Source organism: Pogonomyrmex barbatus, unplaced genomic scaffold, assembly GCF_055798465.1.
Source record: "Pogonomyrmex barbatus isolate J1 unplaced genomic scaffold, ASM5579846v1 scaffold2, whole genome shotgun sequence".
Classification (NCBI taxonomy): Eukaryota; Metazoa; Arthropoda; class Insecta; order Hymenoptera; family Formicidae; genus Pogonomyrmex; species Pogonomyrmex barbatus.
The window spans coordinates 25574499-25594999 of NW_028297116.1; the positions used below are offsets into that span (position 1 = coordinate 25574499).

The 20501-nt window shown below is 31.2% G+C and overlaps 1 protein-coding gene and 1 long non-coding RNA gene across 4 annotated transcripts; one reads left to right on the forward strand and one right to left on the reverse strand.

The window, feature by feature from the left end:
• Positions 1–328: 328 nt before the first annotated feature.
• On the reverse strand, positions 329–1159 carry LOC148936845 (uncharacterized). The gene is made up of 2 exons (XR_016139222.1): positions 652–1159; positions 329–591 (listed from the first exon to the last, which is right to left on the reverse strand). It is a non-coding gene; the product is annotated as an uncharacterized LOC148936845 (long non-coding RNA).
• A 1779-nt stretch (positions 1160–2938) lies between these two features.
• Positions 2939–20312, forward strand: LOC105426112 (Kinesin family member 19A). Of its 3 annotated transcripts, none has more exons than XM_089076049.1 (14): positions 2939–3654; positions 4020–4091; positions 5187–5282; positions 5387–5590; positions 6193–6342; positions 7167–7376; positions 7814–8298; positions 9320–9495; positions 15554–15711; positions 16427–16640; positions 17158–17365; positions 17882–18025; positions 18379–18509; positions 19484–20312. In XM_089076049.1, the coding sequence occupies exons 1-13, from the start codon at positions 3529–3531 to the stop codon at positions 18500–18502; spliced, it is 2367 nt and encodes a 788-aa protein (XP_088932175.1). In that variant the 5' UTR covers positions 2939–3528; the 3' UTR covers positions 18503–18509; positions 19484–20312. The 3 variants fall into 3 exon arrangements, with proteins under 3 accessions (XP_088932175.1, XP_088932174.1, XP_088932173.1); XM_089076048.1 differs by lacking the exon at positions 19484–20312 and having other exon boundaries at positions 2948–3016; positions 3370–3654; positions 18379–19322; XM_089076047.1 differs by lacking the exon at positions 19484–20312 and having other exon boundaries at positions 2955–3016; positions 3301–3654; positions 18379–19322.
• Positions 20313–20501: the final 189 nt, after the last annotated feature.

Genomic DNA, 20501 nt, shown 5'->3' on the forward strand with positions numbered 1-20501 from the left:
ATATATCATCTTTAACGACAAATATCTTCATACAAAAATTTTACATATATTTTACATATATTTTTTATTGGATAATGATGACTTAATAATGATTACGATTAAAAAAATTATTTATATTATTTATTTATAAAAAATTATTTAAACGATTACAAAATATTGTTTCTTTATGTTTTTATATTACAAAAGATATTAAAAACGACTGCTAAATCACATCATCAAAGTTATCAGATTCATAAATAATCGTTTTTGTCATATTACATTGTACAACTGTATTTTTATTAGGAACAGCGAATCACCGAAATCTTTAATGACAAATTTTTTTTTCCTCTTTTCCTTTTTTCGAAACATTTTCTATCTACCTGGCATGTACATACAAGCGAGAAGATACAATCAATCTTGAATAGATACTATCAGTGGTACGCTTGTCCGCGCAACACGAGTTTATGACAATGTGAATATGTGTGTGTGTGAATACGTGTATTCAAGAAATGAGAAACATGTGGAAGTCCAAATGAAGGTCACTCGAGAGGTTGAGGCCGGCCAACGCTCGTATAACACATAATTCTGTCGTATTGGTTTTCTTCTATACTCCTGTGAAGCAATTAAGCAGCTGGAAATTTTTTGCGTATTCTTAAAATAACAGCACGATACCTTGACTCTGCACTTTTTCTTGTTCTTTGTCAAATCGCATTCGTATTCTTTAAATTTTTATCGGACTATCGAAGACTTGTATTGTATGTTACGCGAGACCAAATGGTTCTGTCATATTAATACGCACATTATATTATTGAATAGCATTCGTTGTTTGAAAAACGAAAATTGACCAAAGCTAAATTCATTATTATTTCCGTCAGATTCTGCTAGTTTTATCAATAATCTAAAATACGTCGTTATTTGGAAGTCAAAGGTAGCATCTCTTTTCCGTCGCAATATATAATGTTCATTTAATGTTCCTTATACCTAAATATTGATCGGTGATATCTGGTTTACCAACGGTTCTGACCTCGATGCTTAACTATGTCCAGCATTGATTATTTTCGTCTATAGAAAATGATAGTGAAACGGATAGCGTGTTCGTGCTGGAATAGATACGAGCATGGTCTTGCATCCTTTTCATTTAGGATACAAATAGTTCTCAAGTCTTAAAAGAGCATGTGGCATTCAGAATCACCGTTCGTGGTAAAAATAAATAGAACAATACTGAGGAACATCGAGGAAAAAAATGTTTCAATATGTAATATTTAAAAATAATCACGGTAGGCATAAATTTATGTTTATGTTAAATTTATGTTCTCTAAAATATTAAATATCTTATTGTATAATCATTGATATTTTTGCCAAGATTTGCTTTATTCTTTTACATTTTTTCTTTACATATAAATATAACTTCATAATTTTGCTTAGAAGTAACACATTAAGATGACGTATATTTCGTATATTTTAAAATTCAAACATAAAATTAAAAAAAAAATGTCAACCTTCAATTTAAAAATATACCTTATATATAATAACATAAAAAAATAATATATAAAATTACAAATAAAATTCTATCTGGAATTCGGTTCAAATAGATTGTTTAAAACAAGTTAAAAAATCGATGTTTTTTCTTTTTATTAAAAATATCAAATGAACAAATATCGATTACCATGAATTACTAGTAATGCAGCTAGATCTAACGAATTAAAAATGCACTCGTGAGGAAAATTAATCAGTATTAGGTTAAATGCTATAGATGTTATGGATACATACATATCTGATCGATTATAATCGCGGAATTGTTTGCGCCGATAAATGTAACTCACCGAGTATTCAAGCTCATCCTTGACATTCTCTGTTATTAATCGTGACTTTATCAAGAAAGCGCAACTTGTTGAACGATGATACAGTGAATGAGAAGCTTTAATTCTAGTTAAGTCAAGTTGTCGTTATTATATTATGCATATATATTTCCAAGTAAACTGGATTCTCTGATAAACATACATTCTTCTCGGTCTTCATAAATAATTTGCCGAGTTTCAGAGTTGAATATTAATCAGTGGAATCCGATTATCTCTTTTTTTGCGCGTTTAACTATTACATACTGTATACTGCAAAATAGATTTAGCATTAATTTAATTCTTTTCATTTATACATAAAAATAATATCTGTAAAAAGTGTGCATTAATATATCTTTTCAAGAAAGTATTTGTGACAGCTTTGCATTTAAAAGCGATATAGCATTAAAAAATATAGCATTCAAAGTTTGTATATATATATATATATATATAATGTGTGTGTGTGTGTGTGTGTGTGTGTGTGTGTGTGTGTGTGTAAAGTACATATATATATATATGTATATATATATAAAGTATATATATATATAAAATTATATATATATATATATATATATATAATTAAGTTATATACATATTTTTAGTAAATATACATATTTAAAGTAAATATATTTATTTACATATTTAATAAATTTACATATTTAAAGTAAATATATTTTAGGTAATTTTCAAAAAAGGAATGATATAAAATAATAAAAATGATACAAAATATTATACAAATAAAGATCTCTTAAAGAAAGTTACAATTTTATCATTATAATTACTTTGCATTTTAATAATTAATCGGCAACTTTTGTCCCCTTCCTTCCCTCTCTTTTCTCTCTTTCAATATCAGGCATTTATAAACAGACATAACTTTCCCTCTATCAAAGTCTATTATTATTCTAATATAATATAATTATGATAATATTGAAGGAATAAATAAAAAATAAACAATAAATTTTAATCTTATTTTAACAATCATTTCATCGTTTTCTGTAACATAACAATGTAAAAACGGCAGTTTAGCATTAACCGCCGTCATCAATACAAATTGTCCAATCGAACGTCACGGCTATACACAAAAGTATATTGCGCGTACACCTTGCGTGTAGTAAGTTCGTAAAGGCTTTTATTTGTGCAGGTGGATAGGTGCTTTCCAGTCGGCCGCCTGACTGTGCCGTGATAACATGTATTTTGATTAAGTGCGTTTAACTGAACTCGCGTCGCATCACTTTGACATGCATTTGTTTATAATATGTATATGCAAATGCATTTCGTATAATAAATTGCAATCGTCAATTTGTTCAATGCATTATTTCTAACAATGTTGCTCTCCAATTTAAAAATTTCTTTTTTAATTTCTTCATTTATTCTTTCTCTCTTCGTTCCGATACTTTTATAAGCTTTTCCTTCGTTTATCTCTTTGTCTTTAATTATTGTTGTCTATAATTTTGTTATTATTCATATAAATACAAATTCTGTAAAGTATGAAAAATGTTTCGTGACGCGATGATTATCCGCGGAGATATGTGTCCAACAAAAAATTCCATGACAGAAATCGATGTGGGTGAATCAGATGATAATGAGACATGTGCATGTGCAAACTTTATATAAATGCGACAGTTATGTCGGACGACTCGTTAATATTGCCCGGCAGGTCATGCCAATTGATCTCGATTACATTGCGTTTTAATGACACGTGGAATACTACATCATGAAAATGACACAATGCAACAGCGGTACCAGCAGTAGCAGCAGCAGTAATAGCAGCGGTAGTAGTACTAGCCAAAATAATTTCAAAGAACGCGAAAATGGAGGAGCATTGGAGGAGAAACTCATGGTACATATCGCGACTCATTTAAAATCGATTAAATTACCTAACGAAAAGTATTGCATTTTACTTAATATGACTAAAATATACAAAAATATATTAAATCTTTTCATAAATGGATTTCAAAAGAATATTTGTCTGTGATATTCGGATATTTTTAAAGGTATCCTTAAAGATTTTGACAAGTGTCATGTATGTTCAACATAAAACTAGTGAAACTCATAAAATCTATATATCTGCTGATATTTTCTGATAAAATAATTTGTAATACAATATGCAAATACTGTGTATAATATTTTGTTTTCAAGAATTCTGAAATGTTCAAATAAGCAATTTTCTGAAATTTTTAAAATCCTCAAAATTTTTAATCATAGGTCGCTGTTCGTATTCGACCCTTGGCTTCCAACGAAAGTGGCACTAGATCCTTGCACGCTATTAATAATAAGGTAAATTCATTATTTATTTGCTGATTCAGTTTATTAAAAGTTCAATTGAAGTATATATATATATATATATATATATATACAGGATGTCTCAAAACTCCCGCATTTGGAATACACTACGTGATTCTTTATGCTAAAAGAAACAACTTTTTCCTTTAACAAAATTGCGTGCGACGAATAGTTTTTATAGTGGATCAGATTAAAAGTGACGAATGAATGCGCGTATGTGCATAGGTGCGGTCAGGACTGACGCGCGTTTCTCAGGCTGGCGCAGTACTGGTACTTAATCTTTGACGACTTCACGTACTATATTGTTTAAAATATGATAAAAGTTAACAAAATAAGTATTATTTTCATCCTTTAATAAAAAAATTGTCTGATTTCGTAGCATTATCTCGAAATAAAAATAAATGTAAATACACTATAGTGTATGAACTGAGCATTCTATTAATTTAATTACTGCACAATTGCATATAACAAAAAAATATACTGAATTTAACAAATTATTTAGATATTATAAAAAAATCAATTTTTTTACTTTTTGTGATTACGTGCTCACGTAATTAATAAGTATTCATTAAATTCAATATTTTTTTATTATTATATGCAATTGCGCATACGACAATAAAAAAATAATTAAAATAATAGAATGCTCAATTCATACATAATATAATTTATTTTTATTTCCAGATAATGCTACGAAATCAGACAATTTTTTTATTGAATTGTTACGGATTGTAAAGGATGAATACAAATACTTATTTTGTTAACTTGTATTATATTTTAAACAATACAATACGTGAAGTCGTCAAAGAATAAGTCCTAGGCCTGAAGAACGCGCGCCGGCCCTAACCGCTACGCACATACACGCGCTCATAAGTCACTTTTAATTTAATTTACTGTAAAACTACTCGTCGCACGCAATTTTGCTAAAGGAAAAAGTTGTTTCTTTTAATATAAAAAATCACGTAGCGTATTCCAAATGCGGGAGTTTTGGAACATCCAAATATATTGTATATATATTTTTATCTTGTTATTCACTAATTTAATTCGAATTTGTATAACTTTTATCAAAATATTTTTATGGTCAAACTGCAGATGGTAATGCTGGAAGATCAGGATGGTGATAAACAAAAACGTACAATGCCACGACAATATCTCTATGATATAGTTTTCGGAGAAACTTCGACACAAGTAAAATTAATTATTAATTCTGAATCAATTATTTAAATACATATTTTCTGTTATATCTTTGAAACATTTGTACCGATTTATTCATTAAAATTATTATCCTGTAGGAAGAAGTCTACGAAGGTACCACAAAAAATTTAGCGCAGGATGTTCTAAATGGTTATAATGCAACTGTGTTTGCGTATGGTGCAACAGGCTCAGGAAAAACGCACACAATGGTAGGGACGTCATCAAGTCCTGGAATTATGGTGCGTGCTCTAAATGATATCTTCCTAGCGACCAAAAAATTATCGGAGAACATAGACTTCACTGTAAGTTTCTTGAAAAAAAGTATATTTTTCAAATCATTTTTCTCCTGATTTTTAGCTTCTTTACTTTATGAGACATTTATCGGAACATAATGATTTTTTAATTATTCATGATAATTTAACAGAAAAATAATTTAACAGAAAAAAAGTTATAGATAAAATTAATCAATTGATATAAATAATAATTAAAATTAATAACTTACAATTTATTCTATATCAACTCTTTATCAACTTAATGTAAAATAAAAAATATCTTATAAAATATTAATTTTTTAATATTAATTTATATTAATATTAATATTAATATTAATATTATATATAATTATTATATATAATATATTATATAATATTTATATTAATATTAATATTAATATTAATTTACTTTTTATTCACAGAATAATATTTAGTGTGATGATAAAATCTAATGAATGAGGAGAATTACATTGTAATAGAAATGTTTATTTATTATTTTCATATTATCTCAATCAAAAATAAATTTTGTTACAAAAGTTTTTTCACGTATATAAAATTATTGGAGACATTTTTCAAAATATTATCGAATAACTTTTATTAAACTTTTATTAAACGTTTGTACCTTGTTGTAGGTAACAATGTCGTACATGGAGATTTACAATGAAAACATCCGTGATCTTCTCAATCCTAGTTCGGGATATTTGGATCTGCGTGATGATACTCATGGTCGTAACATTCAAGTCTCAGGATTAACAGAAATCTCCATCAACTCGACAGAAGAAGTATTTATTTATACGATAGTTTAAAATAACGTATAATATAATAATACGAGTTTATAATAAAAATATTGATTTTTAAATTGAAGTGAAATAAATTATTTACATATTTTGGATTATTTAAAATTTTGAAATTTATTTACAAAGAAAGATGTTGAATATATAGTCTTTTCGCAGTCTAAATGATTAGACACAGATGATCAGAAGATCATTAAAAAAATTCATTTAAAATTAAAATATTTTATTATTTATCACTTATTATTATTATCAATTTGATGACAACATAACTGAAAACAGAGAAACAAAGAAAAAAAAATATAAAAGAAAACTGTAACGCTTTTACTTTTTGTAAAATCTGTTCTTTTATATCCCTTCTCTTTTGAGAGAATATTGAATTTTGTATTAATTTTGTATTAATTTGTCCTTGTCTTTTCAGAAATAAATGTATTAGAAATAAATGTTTTAATCGATCAACCTAAAAAAATTAGAATTTTATAAAAAATTACGTGTAATCAAAGTTATTAAAAAAATTTTTTTAAATTAAATTAAATTAAATAATATAATTATTATATTATAATATAATATAATTTTTTTAAATTTAATTTAAAATACAAAAAGATCTTATTTAAAAAAAAAACATATAGAACTGTAGCTAATCACATAAGAAAAAAAAATAAGAAAAAAGATGATTCAAATATGTTGATGAAAACAAAGAATATGAAGATAAATAATTTTACTATTTATAACTTTATAACGCTTTATTTCGCAACTATGCCCTTTTTTTATTTTACAAGGGTAATTTCGAATGATTTATTATTTAATATTTACAGGTTATGCAACTTTTACACAGAGGTAATAAAGCGAGGACAATAGAACCAACCGCCGCGAATAAAACTTCGTCACGAAGTCACGCGCTTCTTAGCGTTACAATCAGACAATTCTTCCACCGGGAAGGTGATCAGCGTTTGCGCAACAAAATGAAACAAGGAAGACTATTTATGATCGATCTTGCTGGATCTGAACGAGCCAAGCAAACAAAAGTAAGTCGATCTTAATTTTTGTATCATTTTTTGTGTTCCAATTAGAATATTTAATGAAATGATCAACTTTATTTATCATTCTTAAGTCTTCTTGTTCAATAGCAGGAAAAATGATAATTTTCTTAAAATATTTTTTAAATCAACTAATCTTTCCCCTTTTTAAAATATTGATTTTAAAAACCGATCTTTTCGATATTTCATATACGTTTTCATTAGTTTAATTAATTTGTTTTAACAATATCTAAATTTTTCATATTTTATTTTGAATCATTTTGTAAATATGAGCACGCACATAACACATTCACAATGCTTGATTCATAATTAATTTCTTCTTTTATTACCAAGTTTTTCTATAAATGAATGGACTGCGAGGTATTTTAGCATTTTTATAAATTATCAAGATCTCTCTGTCAACTCAATTAAATTTATCGTTACAGAACAAGGGCAAAAGACTACAGGAAGGCGCACATATCAATAGATCTCTTTTAGCATTGGGCAACTGTATCAATGCCCTGTCTGGTGGTGCACGGTACGTGAATTATCGCGATTCTAAGCTCACCCGATTGCTGAAGGATGCCCTTAATGGCAATTGTCGAACCGTCATGATCGCTCACGTATCACCGGCGAGCGCGCATCGCAACGAGAGTAAAAATACTCTTATTTACGCGGACCGCGCCAATAAAATCTCTAATAAGATTGAACGGAATGTATTGGACGTCAGTTATCTGCATGTCGCGCAATATCGTGACATAATCAGTGATTTGAAAAACGAGATCTCACGCCTACGAAACAAAATGAAGGATGAGAGACCGAGACGAACGGAAGTAGACGCAAAGGGAACCTTAGATGATACTCGCGATAACGATTTTAAATCATTGAGGGAGAAAATTGTGTCCGCTTTTAAGGAACAAATGCGTCTGAGGTGTGTATACGAATACGGTACTATAGAAATTAGAAATATGAAATTTGTTTCTTCTAAATTATATATACTTATATATTATAATAAATTATGTTAAATATTAAACAAAAATTTATCCTAAAGATATTAGATGTCACTATATATTACAGACGCAAAGCCCTTTATATGTTTTATATGTTTTATTGCTTTTTCTTTGGATTTATTTTTTTCTTCTATCTAACTCTTATATACTCTCGATTCAATGTAACAACTATTATATCTGTTAATTAACAATACAACGTCTTATCTTCTTTAAAAGTAAAAGGTGATCTTTAATCAATCCTGTATATATATCTTTCGAATTATTCCTACAAATTAATATTTTAAATTTTCGATATTATGAAAATTAAATTACTTAAACAAATTATTGACGAATTATTACATGAAGAAACAAATAAGTATATGTAGATCAGTATGTTCAATAGAAAATAAATAATTCAGACACTACACAATTCAAGTATTACATTAATAAAAGGAAGACGTAGCTTTCGACTATTATATTTTAAAAATTGTAAATAAATATTGGCAACAAAAGCCAAATAGTTTTTAAATTTATTTAACAAATTAGAAAAATTAATAAAAGTTAAGAATCCTGTCTAACTGTGTAATGCCTAAATTATCTATTTTTTGTATTACATAAAGTTTTTTATATTTATGATTTCTCTTTCTCTCTCTTTCTGTAATATAATATAAAATTGTTTTCAAATATAAAAATAATAAATAATTTAAATAAAAAAATAATAAAAAAGTAAATCATATTAATTATTATTATTTGCTCAATTACGTTTTAATTATATTCGTAGCTTCATCAGATATAAAACTTGACATATCGTTCCAGTTATTTTTTATCAACAAATACAAATATAAAAATACCTTTTTGACGGGTTGATTTAAAAACAATTTGATTCTCTAACTCTTCAAACATTATAAAATTAATGTAAATCCTATAAATTATCTTAAATCACTAATTTAAATAATATGACAGGAGGAAACTCATGGAACTGGACAGCCATCTCTTGCGCCTAAATATCACTGCTGAACAGCAGCATTCTGTAATCTCACATTGGGAATCAAGAAATAATAGAGTATATGGAAAATCACGGGATTCCAATACGCGTCGTCCTGATACAGATTACCAAGTAGACGAAATAGACGACATGGGTAAGAAAAATTTTAATTTTCAGTGTAATATTAATCAGTGTTATCATGATTAGACATTTATTATAAATTAATACATTAATACATAAATACATTTTGAAGAGATTAATTTTTTTTATTAATTAATTTTTAATTTTTTTATATTATATTCACACATTTTTTGTAATTAGATGGCTTACATTTTTTGAATAATTTCTTTAACATAAAAAAATAAGAAACGAAAAAAATGCAAGATTCAACTTTGTTTTTCAAGTTTTATTTTTCAAGTTTTCCATATAAATCTTTAATCTTTAATATTATTCAAATTTCGCAATATATATTAATTTAAAGAGAAAATCATTTTGAAAAATAATTAAACTATCCACTATAATACTTAGGAAAGGATTATTAATTAAAAGGATTATTTATAGATTATTAGTAGATTATTATTCTGGCATGTTTATGTATTGTCGCGTTCGCGGCGTTAATTCCCGTGATCGCGATACTCGGCGGAGCGCTCTCGGAAAGGAAGAACACTGTTTTAAGAAAGACTCGCTCTTTATTAAACCAACGGTACAGAAACGCGTCCGGCCACCGCAGAATCCGGCCGTCAAATCTATAAAACAGTCGGAGAACGACGCGTTGCCAAGGGCCGATCCTCTATTCGAACTCTTATCGATTGATATTGATTATTTCTTAGCAGCGCCGAACGGAATACCGCACGGCCGCAACACTGCCCCCCTCTTCATAAAATTGTCGTCCCGACAATTCTTCCTCTTTCAAGAACTTCTTCTTAGGAAAAGACTTCTGGGCTCCTGCGACTTCCTGCCCTACCCTGGGCTGCTGCCTCAGGTTACCGGGCGCCGCTACTTCCAATCCCAGTCTTCTCTACTCTTCAGAAGAATCTTGTTCTTGAAATTCTCGCGCGTTTCACTCTTGACTCTTCGTCTTGAGCTTTGCGCACTTCTCTCTTCTATTTTTCGGGCAAAGTGGGGGTAATCGTCGTGGACCCTTTCGTCTTTCTAAAAGACACACTAAGCCCCTGCCTCGGCATTCGCCCATCGTCCCCCGGAAAAACCACGACTCGGAAAACCGGGGGCGAAGCAGACTTCTTTTCAGTTTGAAGCACGAGCCTGAAGATCTTGCTTGGTGGTCAGGCTCGAGGATCTCCCCACGACGCTTCTCACGACGGAAGGAAGCTTAAAGAAAAATAAAACAGAACACAGTAACTCAAAACAATTAACAAGAAATAAAAGTAATGTCGAAATTGGAAAACCGGGCCCCGAAAATCTCTACTTAAAATTCTTCCCTTTCCCTATACGGAGCTAACCTGTCAGCATGCACAACCTTGCTTTTCCGACCACCTGAACGAGAAATACAGAAAACTACATCACTAATTTTCTTAATTATCTCAAAAGGCCCCTCCCAATCGTTCTGTAGTTTGGGAGACCTACCCTTCTTACGATGAGGATTAAATAACCAAACCTTCTGTCCTTCCTCAAAAACGGGATGCCTAGCCTTTCGATCATAGCGGCACTTGATCTTCAAAGACCTTGATTCTAATCTCTCTCTTACTCTCTGATGAATTTCATCCAGCTTCTGCCGCAAATTTCGAACGTACTCCTCCGCTGACTCGGAAAAACCATAACTGGGAGGAGTACCTCTTAGCAAATCCATCGGCAAGGTAAGATCTCTTCCGCAAAATAATTCTGAAGGAGTTACGCCTGTAGCCTCATGTTTAGAGGTCCTATAGGCAAGAAGAAACATGGGAATCCAACGATCCCAATCCTTTTGATTCTCTTCAATAAACTTTGACAAATACTGTAAAATCGTCTGATGTTGTCTTTCAACTTGACCATCAGACTGAGGATGAAGAGCGGTCGTCCTCGTTTTCCTAATTCCCAAAATTCTCATCAATTCTTGAAAGAGCTGTGATTCAAAATTCCTTCCCTGATCAGTATGAAGTTCCAACGGGACCCCATATCTAGAAACAACCTGATTAACAAAAATTTCTGCTACCGTAGTAGCTCTCATATTTTTCAAAGGAAAAGCTTCTACCCATTTAGTGAAACAATCAACAACAACTAGGAGATACTTGTTGCCTGAAGAAGAAACAGGTAACGGGCCTAAAATATCCATCTGAATCCTCTCAAAAGGAGCTCCCGAATTAAAGATCTGCAAAGGAGATTTCCCCTTATCTGCAGCACCCCTCTTCGCAATACAAATCTTACAGGTTCTGCACCATTCCTCAACATCCTTCTTACAGGTTGCCCAATAAAAACGTTTCCGGATCTTTTCCAGCGTTTTATTGATCCCGAAATGCCCTCCAGAAGGAGTATCATGAGCTTCTTCTAAAATCTGCTTCACTTTGCTTCGCGGGACCATCAACTGAAGAAAACTGTTTTTCAAATTAGGAGCCTCCCATCTCTTATGCAAAATCCCATTTTGGACTTCCAAGGCATGCCATTGTTGCCAATAGATCTTGGTTGACAATCCTTTCGAAGAAACTTCCTCCCAAGAAGGTCGCAAATCATTTTCTTTCGCAAGTAAAAACATTGCCAGTTCCTGATCCTCTATTTGAGCCCTTCGCCAATCCTCAGAAGAATCCTCACGCAAAACAATACGAGCAACTACTTTATCCTCCAAAAGCCCTCTCTGAACTTCCACTTTAGAACAGAATCTACATTTTTCTTCTACACAAGGGCGTCTCGAAAGACCATCGGCATTACCATGTATAATCCCCTTTCGATGAGCAACATCAAAATCGTATTGTTGTAACCTTTCCATCCAACGAGCCAATTGTCCCTCCAAGTCTTTGAAGGACATCAACCATCTCAAAGAAGCATGATCAGTTCGAATAGAGAAACTCTTTCCGTACAAATAATGATGAAAATGTTTCATCGAATCTACCAAAGCTAATAACTCTCTTCTTGTTGTGCAATAATTCCGCTCAGGTTTGTTCAAAACTCGACTATAATAAGCAATGACCCTCTCACAGCCGTCCTGAACTTGTGAAAGTACCGCCCCTATTCCAAAACCTGAAGCATCCGTATCCAAAATCATCTTTCCTTCCCCCTTCGGAAAGGAAAGAAGAGGTGCAGACGTTAATGCCTGTTTTAACCTCAAAAATGCTTCTTGACATTGCTCAGTCCATTCAAATTTAGTCAAATTCTCAGTTAATTTAAATAGAGGCTTCGCAATTGAAGAAAATCCTTTAACAAACTTCCGATAATAAGAGCAAAATCCAAGAAAACTCCGGACCTGTTTCTTATTCTGAGGAACTGGCCACTCAGTGACCGCTTCAGTCTTCTCAGGATCCGTAGTGATCCCGGCAGAAGAAACAATATGACCCAAATATTTTACCTGTCTCTTAAATAAATCACATTTCTTTGGGTTAACACTAAGTTTCGCAGCACGAAATCTCAGAAGAACCTCTCTTAAATTCTCTTTCATTTTCTCAAAGGTTTTGCCAAAAACTATCACATCATCTAAATAAACCAGGCAAATTTTCGAAAGTAAACCCCGTAACACCCGTTCCATAAGACGTTCAAAGGTAGCTGGGGCATTACACAGACCAAAAGGCATCGCAACAAATTGCCAAAGTCCATTCCCCACAGAAAAAGCAGTCTTTTCCCTATCTTCGGGACGAATTTTCAGTTGCCAATAACCACTCTTCAAATCTAGAGTAGAAAACCAGGCATTTCCCGATAACTGATCAAGAAGATCGTCAACCCTTGGTAGCGGATAAGAATCTTTTTTCGTAACCGCATTCAATTTCCGAAAATCAATGCAAAATCTAAGAGATCCATCTTTCTTCTTTACCAAAACTGCTGGAGAAACCCAAGGGCTTGAAGATTCTTCAATTACCCCTTGTTCTTTCATGTCCTCCATAATTTTTTCAACTTCTGAACGCATATGAATTGGAATTCTCCTAGGAGCCTGTTTGATAGGACAAGAATCCATTAATTCAATTTTATGTTGAAGAACTTCACACTTTCCTGCAACAGCTTGCTCCGAAAACACGTCACGAAATTCTCGCAACAATGTAGCGAAAACTAATCTCTGATCTTCCTCCAACTCTCGGGAATTATTATTAAAGAATTCTTCCAACTCCGCGGGCACAGCTTCGTCCTCTTGCTTAATTCGACGACAAAAATCTTCCCTATGACCTCCACGGAGAAAAGATTCTATAACAGTTTGCATCCCTATTCGTGAAAAGAAATCCGCGCCCAAAATACAATCCTCTCCAATATCGGCAACGAAAATCGGTAACTCTAAATCAAATCTCCCTAACTTTATCTTAGCAAATATTTTAAAACTAATCGGGACTCTTTCCCCCGTAGGATATCTCAAATTTTCTTCCTTAGCTGAAAAACGCTTCCCTTTTCTCCCTATAAATTTACTACTCACTAAGGTCACATCGGAGCCCGTATCCAATTTAAAAAAACAATCTTTCCCATTAAGAGAGCCTTGAAAAACAAAATTTCTTGATTTTTCACACCCTCTCTCAAAACGCCTACAAACACCCGGGGCATTTCTTCCATTTGTCGAGCCCGCCCCTGTAAGTTCGACAAAACCTATTTTCCCTGCTGTGAAATAGAAAGTGATGGACACTCGGAACGGAAGTGCCCTTGTTTTCCGCACTGCCAACATTCCTGTTTCTTTTGAATTTTAAAATTCTTCTTTTTCATAAAATTTAATCCCCTCGTTCCACGAGATTCTACTTTGAACCCGTTCAAATCAGGATTGCTCTTATAATTCGAGCAATCTTTAACCTCCTTAAAATTAAAATTTCTCCGCTCTTTTAAACAATTCTCCCTAATAATTTTAATAGCCAAAGCTCTTTCTACCGCAGCCCTCAAAGACGTTAACCCTTCTAGCTGCAATGTCTGTTTAACATTCACATCAGACAATGCAACTACAAATTGAGAACAAGCAATTTTGTCACGAACTCCAGGAGAACATTCAGGATAAGCTAATCGAGATAAACGCTCGATATCCGAGCCTAATGCAGCTAAATCTTCTCCGAATCTCTGTTTTCGATTCGTAAATTGATAATAATAATTTTGCGAGGATAAATTTTCTCCAAAACGTAGTTCTAAACGCGCGACTAAATTTTCAAATTGAGAGTTCTCAAAATCCGTGCCCCCTTCCAAAATCGCACGCGCTTTTCCTCGGAGACATGACGCTAATACGACAGCCTTTTCCGCGTTTCCCAAATTATTCGCCCGCGCAATTAAATTAAATTGCGTAAGATATTCGCGCAACGGAACACTACCATCATAAATATCGGGCTTAAGTTTCAAGTCGGAATTAAAATTTGAAAAAGGAAATGACTGGCCTGATATCGGACGTTACGAAATCTCTTCCTGCGGACCGGGCATAGAAAATGTTTCTGTCTCTCGACGAGCGCGCTCCTCCCTCAGAGAGCGAAGCTCCTCCAGCGTTAAGCGAAGAATCTCCTCCAAATTCGGAGACGCCTCCGGTCCTTCCGCTCGAGTGCAGGCCCTTTTCCTCGCAGAGATCACTCTCCGACTTTTCGCCTCTTCCTGTCCAGTCCCCGTCTCTTCTGTTTGTCGCTCCGCCATTATCTCTCTCACACACACACACACGAATCGAAAAATTCGATCCCGGACGAGCCCCCAAAATTGTCGCGTTCGCGGCGTTAATTCCCGTGATCGCGATACTCGGCGGAGCGCTCTCGGAAAGGAAGAACACTGTTTTAAGAAAGACTCGCTCTTTATTAAACCAACGGTACAGAAACGCGTCCGGCCACCGCAGAATCCGGCCGTCAAATCTATAAAACAGTCGGAGAACGACGCGTTGCCAAGGGCCGATCCTCTATTCGAACTCTTATCGATTGATATTGATTATTTCTTAGCAGCGCCGAACGGAATACCGCACGGCCGCAACAGTATGTATCGCTTTTTTTCAAAAATTGATTAAAAAAAGAGAACTTAAATATATTTCAAAAACTATCTAATAATTAGAAAGTTGAAGTTACAAGTACTTTGTCACCTATTATCACCTGTTATTTTTACAACAGAATTGATAATATCTTAATAAGGGATTTTTTACTTAGATCTTTTAGAAGATGAACTTGAAAATGACTTAGCTGTGCAACAAGCGTGGACGGAATTATCGGAGATCACGAGAGAGCAAGAAAGATATGCCGAAATGCGTGCTGTTACGGAAAAAGAACTTGAAACTTGTCGAAAGTGCTGCGCTATGCTCGAGGATGTAAGACTTGTATTTTTATCGTATTTTAATCTAGAGTGTTCTTAAAAAATTCTTTTGGAAAATTGAAGGATCTTCTGGGAATTTTTTTAATTCCGAAAATTAGAAAATAAGAAATTTTTTTATAATTCAGGGAATTTTTTAAAATTTTATTTCTAGATTTAAATTTTGCTTCTCTCAGAAAAATTTTGATAATTTTATTTTTATAACATTGTTGTTGATAATATGCCAATAATTCAAGTTAATAGTCAGTATGATATACATATCCGTGTAAATCATATACATTAATATATAACTCTTACAAATTTTTATAAACAATACCTTTTAATATCTCTTTCTCTCAGAGTGATTAAGCCAAAGAGTTAATATTCAAGTACTATACATATATATGACTTTCCTTCGTGATTGGAAATGCTAAAAAGCACGTACAATAAAATAAACTTTTTTCAAAGTTGCATTTAAGAATTCTTTAATTTTATCTAAATTTGAACAAAACTAAAAAGACTGAGAATTCTCAAAAGATTTTTTGAATAGATATCTTATAATCGAGCAAATTTAAAAAATTTAAATAAGAACGAAGCGTTCTTTATCGTTACATCAATACGATGAAATTATAGTTTGAGTGGAGTAACGATTATTAAAATAAAATCTTAATCAAATTAAAGGGAAACTTATAATTCAAAAATATTCTTCTATAATAATATTGATATTTTTCCAGCAATTACCCTCGCGTATAAATTCGGATGAGGAACGCGAACTGTTGGCATTGATGTTGCGAGTTCATGAACTCGAAGCGGATAAGATGATGCTGCAGAGCGAGAGATTAGTCAAACAGCATGAACTTAGACGTCGCGAGCTACTACTGCTCCGTTATGATCGACAACGACAAATCTCCGACGAGATTATTACTAGGCAACGACGGATTATGGAAGGTCAGTAATATTATATATAATAAAATTTCTGATTCTTAATTGCTTATACTTTTAAGTAACTTTCATGTAATCAATATCCATTAATATCTTATATTATGCAATAATATCAAGTATTACATCTGTATTGAATATCGTACGCGGAAGTAATTAAAGCTATTTTAATTTTCCTTGAGGCTTGTGTTGCAATATATTGTCATTAATATTTGTGTTAATGTTAGCTTATCGATCTGGTTATTCTTATTACTGAAAAAATATTTTGATATTTTCAATCATTACTGAATGATGCTACTGAATGATTGCTTTTATAAATAAAAATATAATTCAGGTGCTGAATATTGTCCTTCAATACATTATACTCTTGTATTTCTTGCGACATTCATCGTATTTTTTTGAATACATATGTATTGTATGTAAATATAATGACGTCATGTAACCTTAGAACTAATTTTTCTGCATGAATTACATATGTAAATAAAAGTAAAATATTTTCACTCGATCAACGAACTTTAAATGGCAGACGGTCATTTGGCGCTTCCACTCGATTTGCAAAATCTCTACGCTATGTATCAGCAAGAAATTCAAGCTGCAACATATACTGATAGCACTTTTGGTGACTTCGCTATGTCTCCGGCCACGTCATCTCTCAATCGTGAAAAATTGCCACCTATATCCAGCAGGCTCAGCATTTATGACAATTTTAATAACGATTTAAGGATAACTAGCGGGTAAGTAAAATCGTGCAATTGACTTTTCTTTTTGGCGTTAATTATCGAATATCTCTTTCTAACAGTTGAAAGAAATTGATTGTTCATCTATAGTATATTTTATATTAAATTATGCTTCATGCGAAAATGCTTTGCTCTTATCATTTATAAATAAATACGTACATAAATACATAAATCAATACGTACAACGACAATGATAGCAATAATGAAGGCAATAATGTGTAATAATTTTTTTTGCATAGTTCTACGTGTCGCATGCGAGCGTGAAAATTTTTATGCAATTTCTAGGAACGCGTGTTTTACCAGAGCGAAGAAATGATGGCTCATCGTCTACACTTATCAGTTATTGCGATCGTTATGCGACTTATCGATTTTCCTCGTGGTCAGCTATTTTCTATATTTCCTTCTTCGTGTGCGGTCTATTAACGAAATTATCCTGAATTCGTCTTGCTTAAGGAAAATAATATATGCATATATGTATATATATGCATATATGTATATTGTTTGGTAAAATAGTTTTACAGATTCCGACTGGGATTCACCGTTACCACCGATTCAAGAACCGCAGGAAGAGGAGCATGTAATGGGGCCAGTAGTACAGCCATTAATTTCAACAGCCACCTTATTTCCGCCAATATCAGCAGCGAACACACGAAACTAGTGAGCAAATTTTATTCATATAATATCAATATATATTCAATATAATATCAATATACAAAATATTATGTCACACATAAACATACAAAAATACGACATACTTCGATAATATTAGTTCGATAATATTAATAAACTTAATAATTTGATATTTGTTTTTAATTATGTTTTCATAATGAAAAATAATACAAAAAAAAATTCAGAGTATGATAAATGATTTTTAGTTTTTCCAAAATATGATATTGATTATTAGATATATATATATATATATATATATATATATATATATATATATATACGTAATGGAAAATATATATTATATGTACAATAAATTTATTTTATTATTTCTTTTAAATTAGTGATAGGAAACTTCGTCGAATAGCGAGCGATGACAGCATGGATTCGGCGCAATTTACGCACAATGGGAATAATCGTCATAATATTGTTAGAACGAGAATCGAAACTCATGGAACGGATAGCTAAGATAAACGTGTACTATTCTATTCATTTACATGCATGCACATGCATAATAAAGCCGTATTTTATCATATTTCTATCGTTGAATCGATTCTATCGAAAAAAATGCAAGAGTAGATTACTCTATTCAATATATTTAAAAAAAAAAGACATGTACCTAATAATTCTACATAAATTTCCTAAAATATTTATTAAAAAATTATTAAAAAACATCGTGGATAAAAAAATACTAGATTTCTACATTCAAATTGTAAAATTTAATTCTATTAAAAAATATTGAAATTTCTAGTCTGAAAATTAAATATTAATTTTAAAATAATCTTCAAAAGGCCATTTTATAAAAAAGTGATAGCGTAAAAAATTTTCTTTTTCAAGAATCCATAATTTTTATAAAGTTTTAAATTTGTAAAATTTTATTTTTCATAATTAAAATAACACATCTTATGTGTCATATGCATGTGTTATATGAAAACGAGCGCGCATGCATGCATATACTTCCACATTTTTGCAAGAATTTTAAATTGTTTTTTTCGCATCTTCTTTAAATTATTAAGTCACCAAATTATTTTTATGAGATTTGTTAATAGATCTCTTTCTATAATTTATCAATTATTTTCGAAAATGCACTCTTGCAAATACGGCGGTACACAAATTGACAATATTTACATAATAGCATGACAATTGGATTGTCAATCAATATTATTTTCATCTATATATAAGCAATAATATTTCCACTCCAACATTGTTCTTATTATCTTACATCGATTAACCTCTCGCGCAATAAAATAAACAAATTCAACATGCAATAAATATTCATTAAGATCTACTTTTGTATACATGCCTTTATTTTTTATATATCTTACATGTTAATATTAAAAAATGTGGTATGATTAGGTAAATTAATTTGTCATTTGTGATCAACATCGGCTTAAAAAGCGTATTAACTATTGATCACAATATAACTCTAATCTTTTTTTTTTATTTCAGATTATATTTTAATTTCGAATCAATGGTGAAATGTTCTTGTTATTCCTCATGAGTAATAATTTTCGACTCAACAACAGCAATTTTGAACGATTTACGTTTATAATACATTTTTTCGTTGTCTCCCACAAAAACTAGCCAATCTGCAATTACGCGAGTGTTTCGGATATAATTGCGTCGGTCTGTGGTTTAAAGATATCACCTCTAATGTTTCTCGCAAGTGTTTACTGCTTCAAAAAACTGTATATAGGAAGTAAACAATAACGTACCGATGACATTGACCAAACACTGATTGTTCGAAATATCTTTTTGCGTTTAATTTAGAGATATTTAGCAATGACCATTTTACTCAAATTTAACAAAAAAAGTACTATCATTAAAACAAAATATGGTTATGCAAATTAAATAATCAAGCATTTGTATTTTTAAACAACAATTAGACAACTAGAACTAACAATTAGAATTACACAATCTTTCTATTTTTTTTATCTCTTTTATCAATTCTCATTCTTATTATAATAATCTACAATGCCTACGTTATAAGTTGTTTTATTTTCATATACATGCATGACAGAATGACAGGCAACGTCTACATTACACAAAATGACAAATGAAAGAACAGCACAAGAAAAAATATGAAGACATTTAGAGAGAGAAAGAAAAAGTAGAAATAGAAAATACAAGTATTAATAGTATGGAGAATATAAATATTAAGAATACAGAGTTTCGATTATAAATATAATAACATTATTTAATAACTTCTGAATAAAATTGTTATATGCATGAAAATGTATGTATATACATTTAATTAAATTTATTTTCTAAAGTGAAATTTGCATGTCTGTTTACAGACATTCTATTTTGAACTTATAAATTATTGCTTTGTAAACAACTATTTTTCGACAGCAAGAATGTGTTGCTATTATACAAATAAATATATAATGAAAATTGAATATAATAATAAATAAGTCTAATATTCTTAATAAATGTTTGATTCATCTTTATTCAATTTAAAGGAATC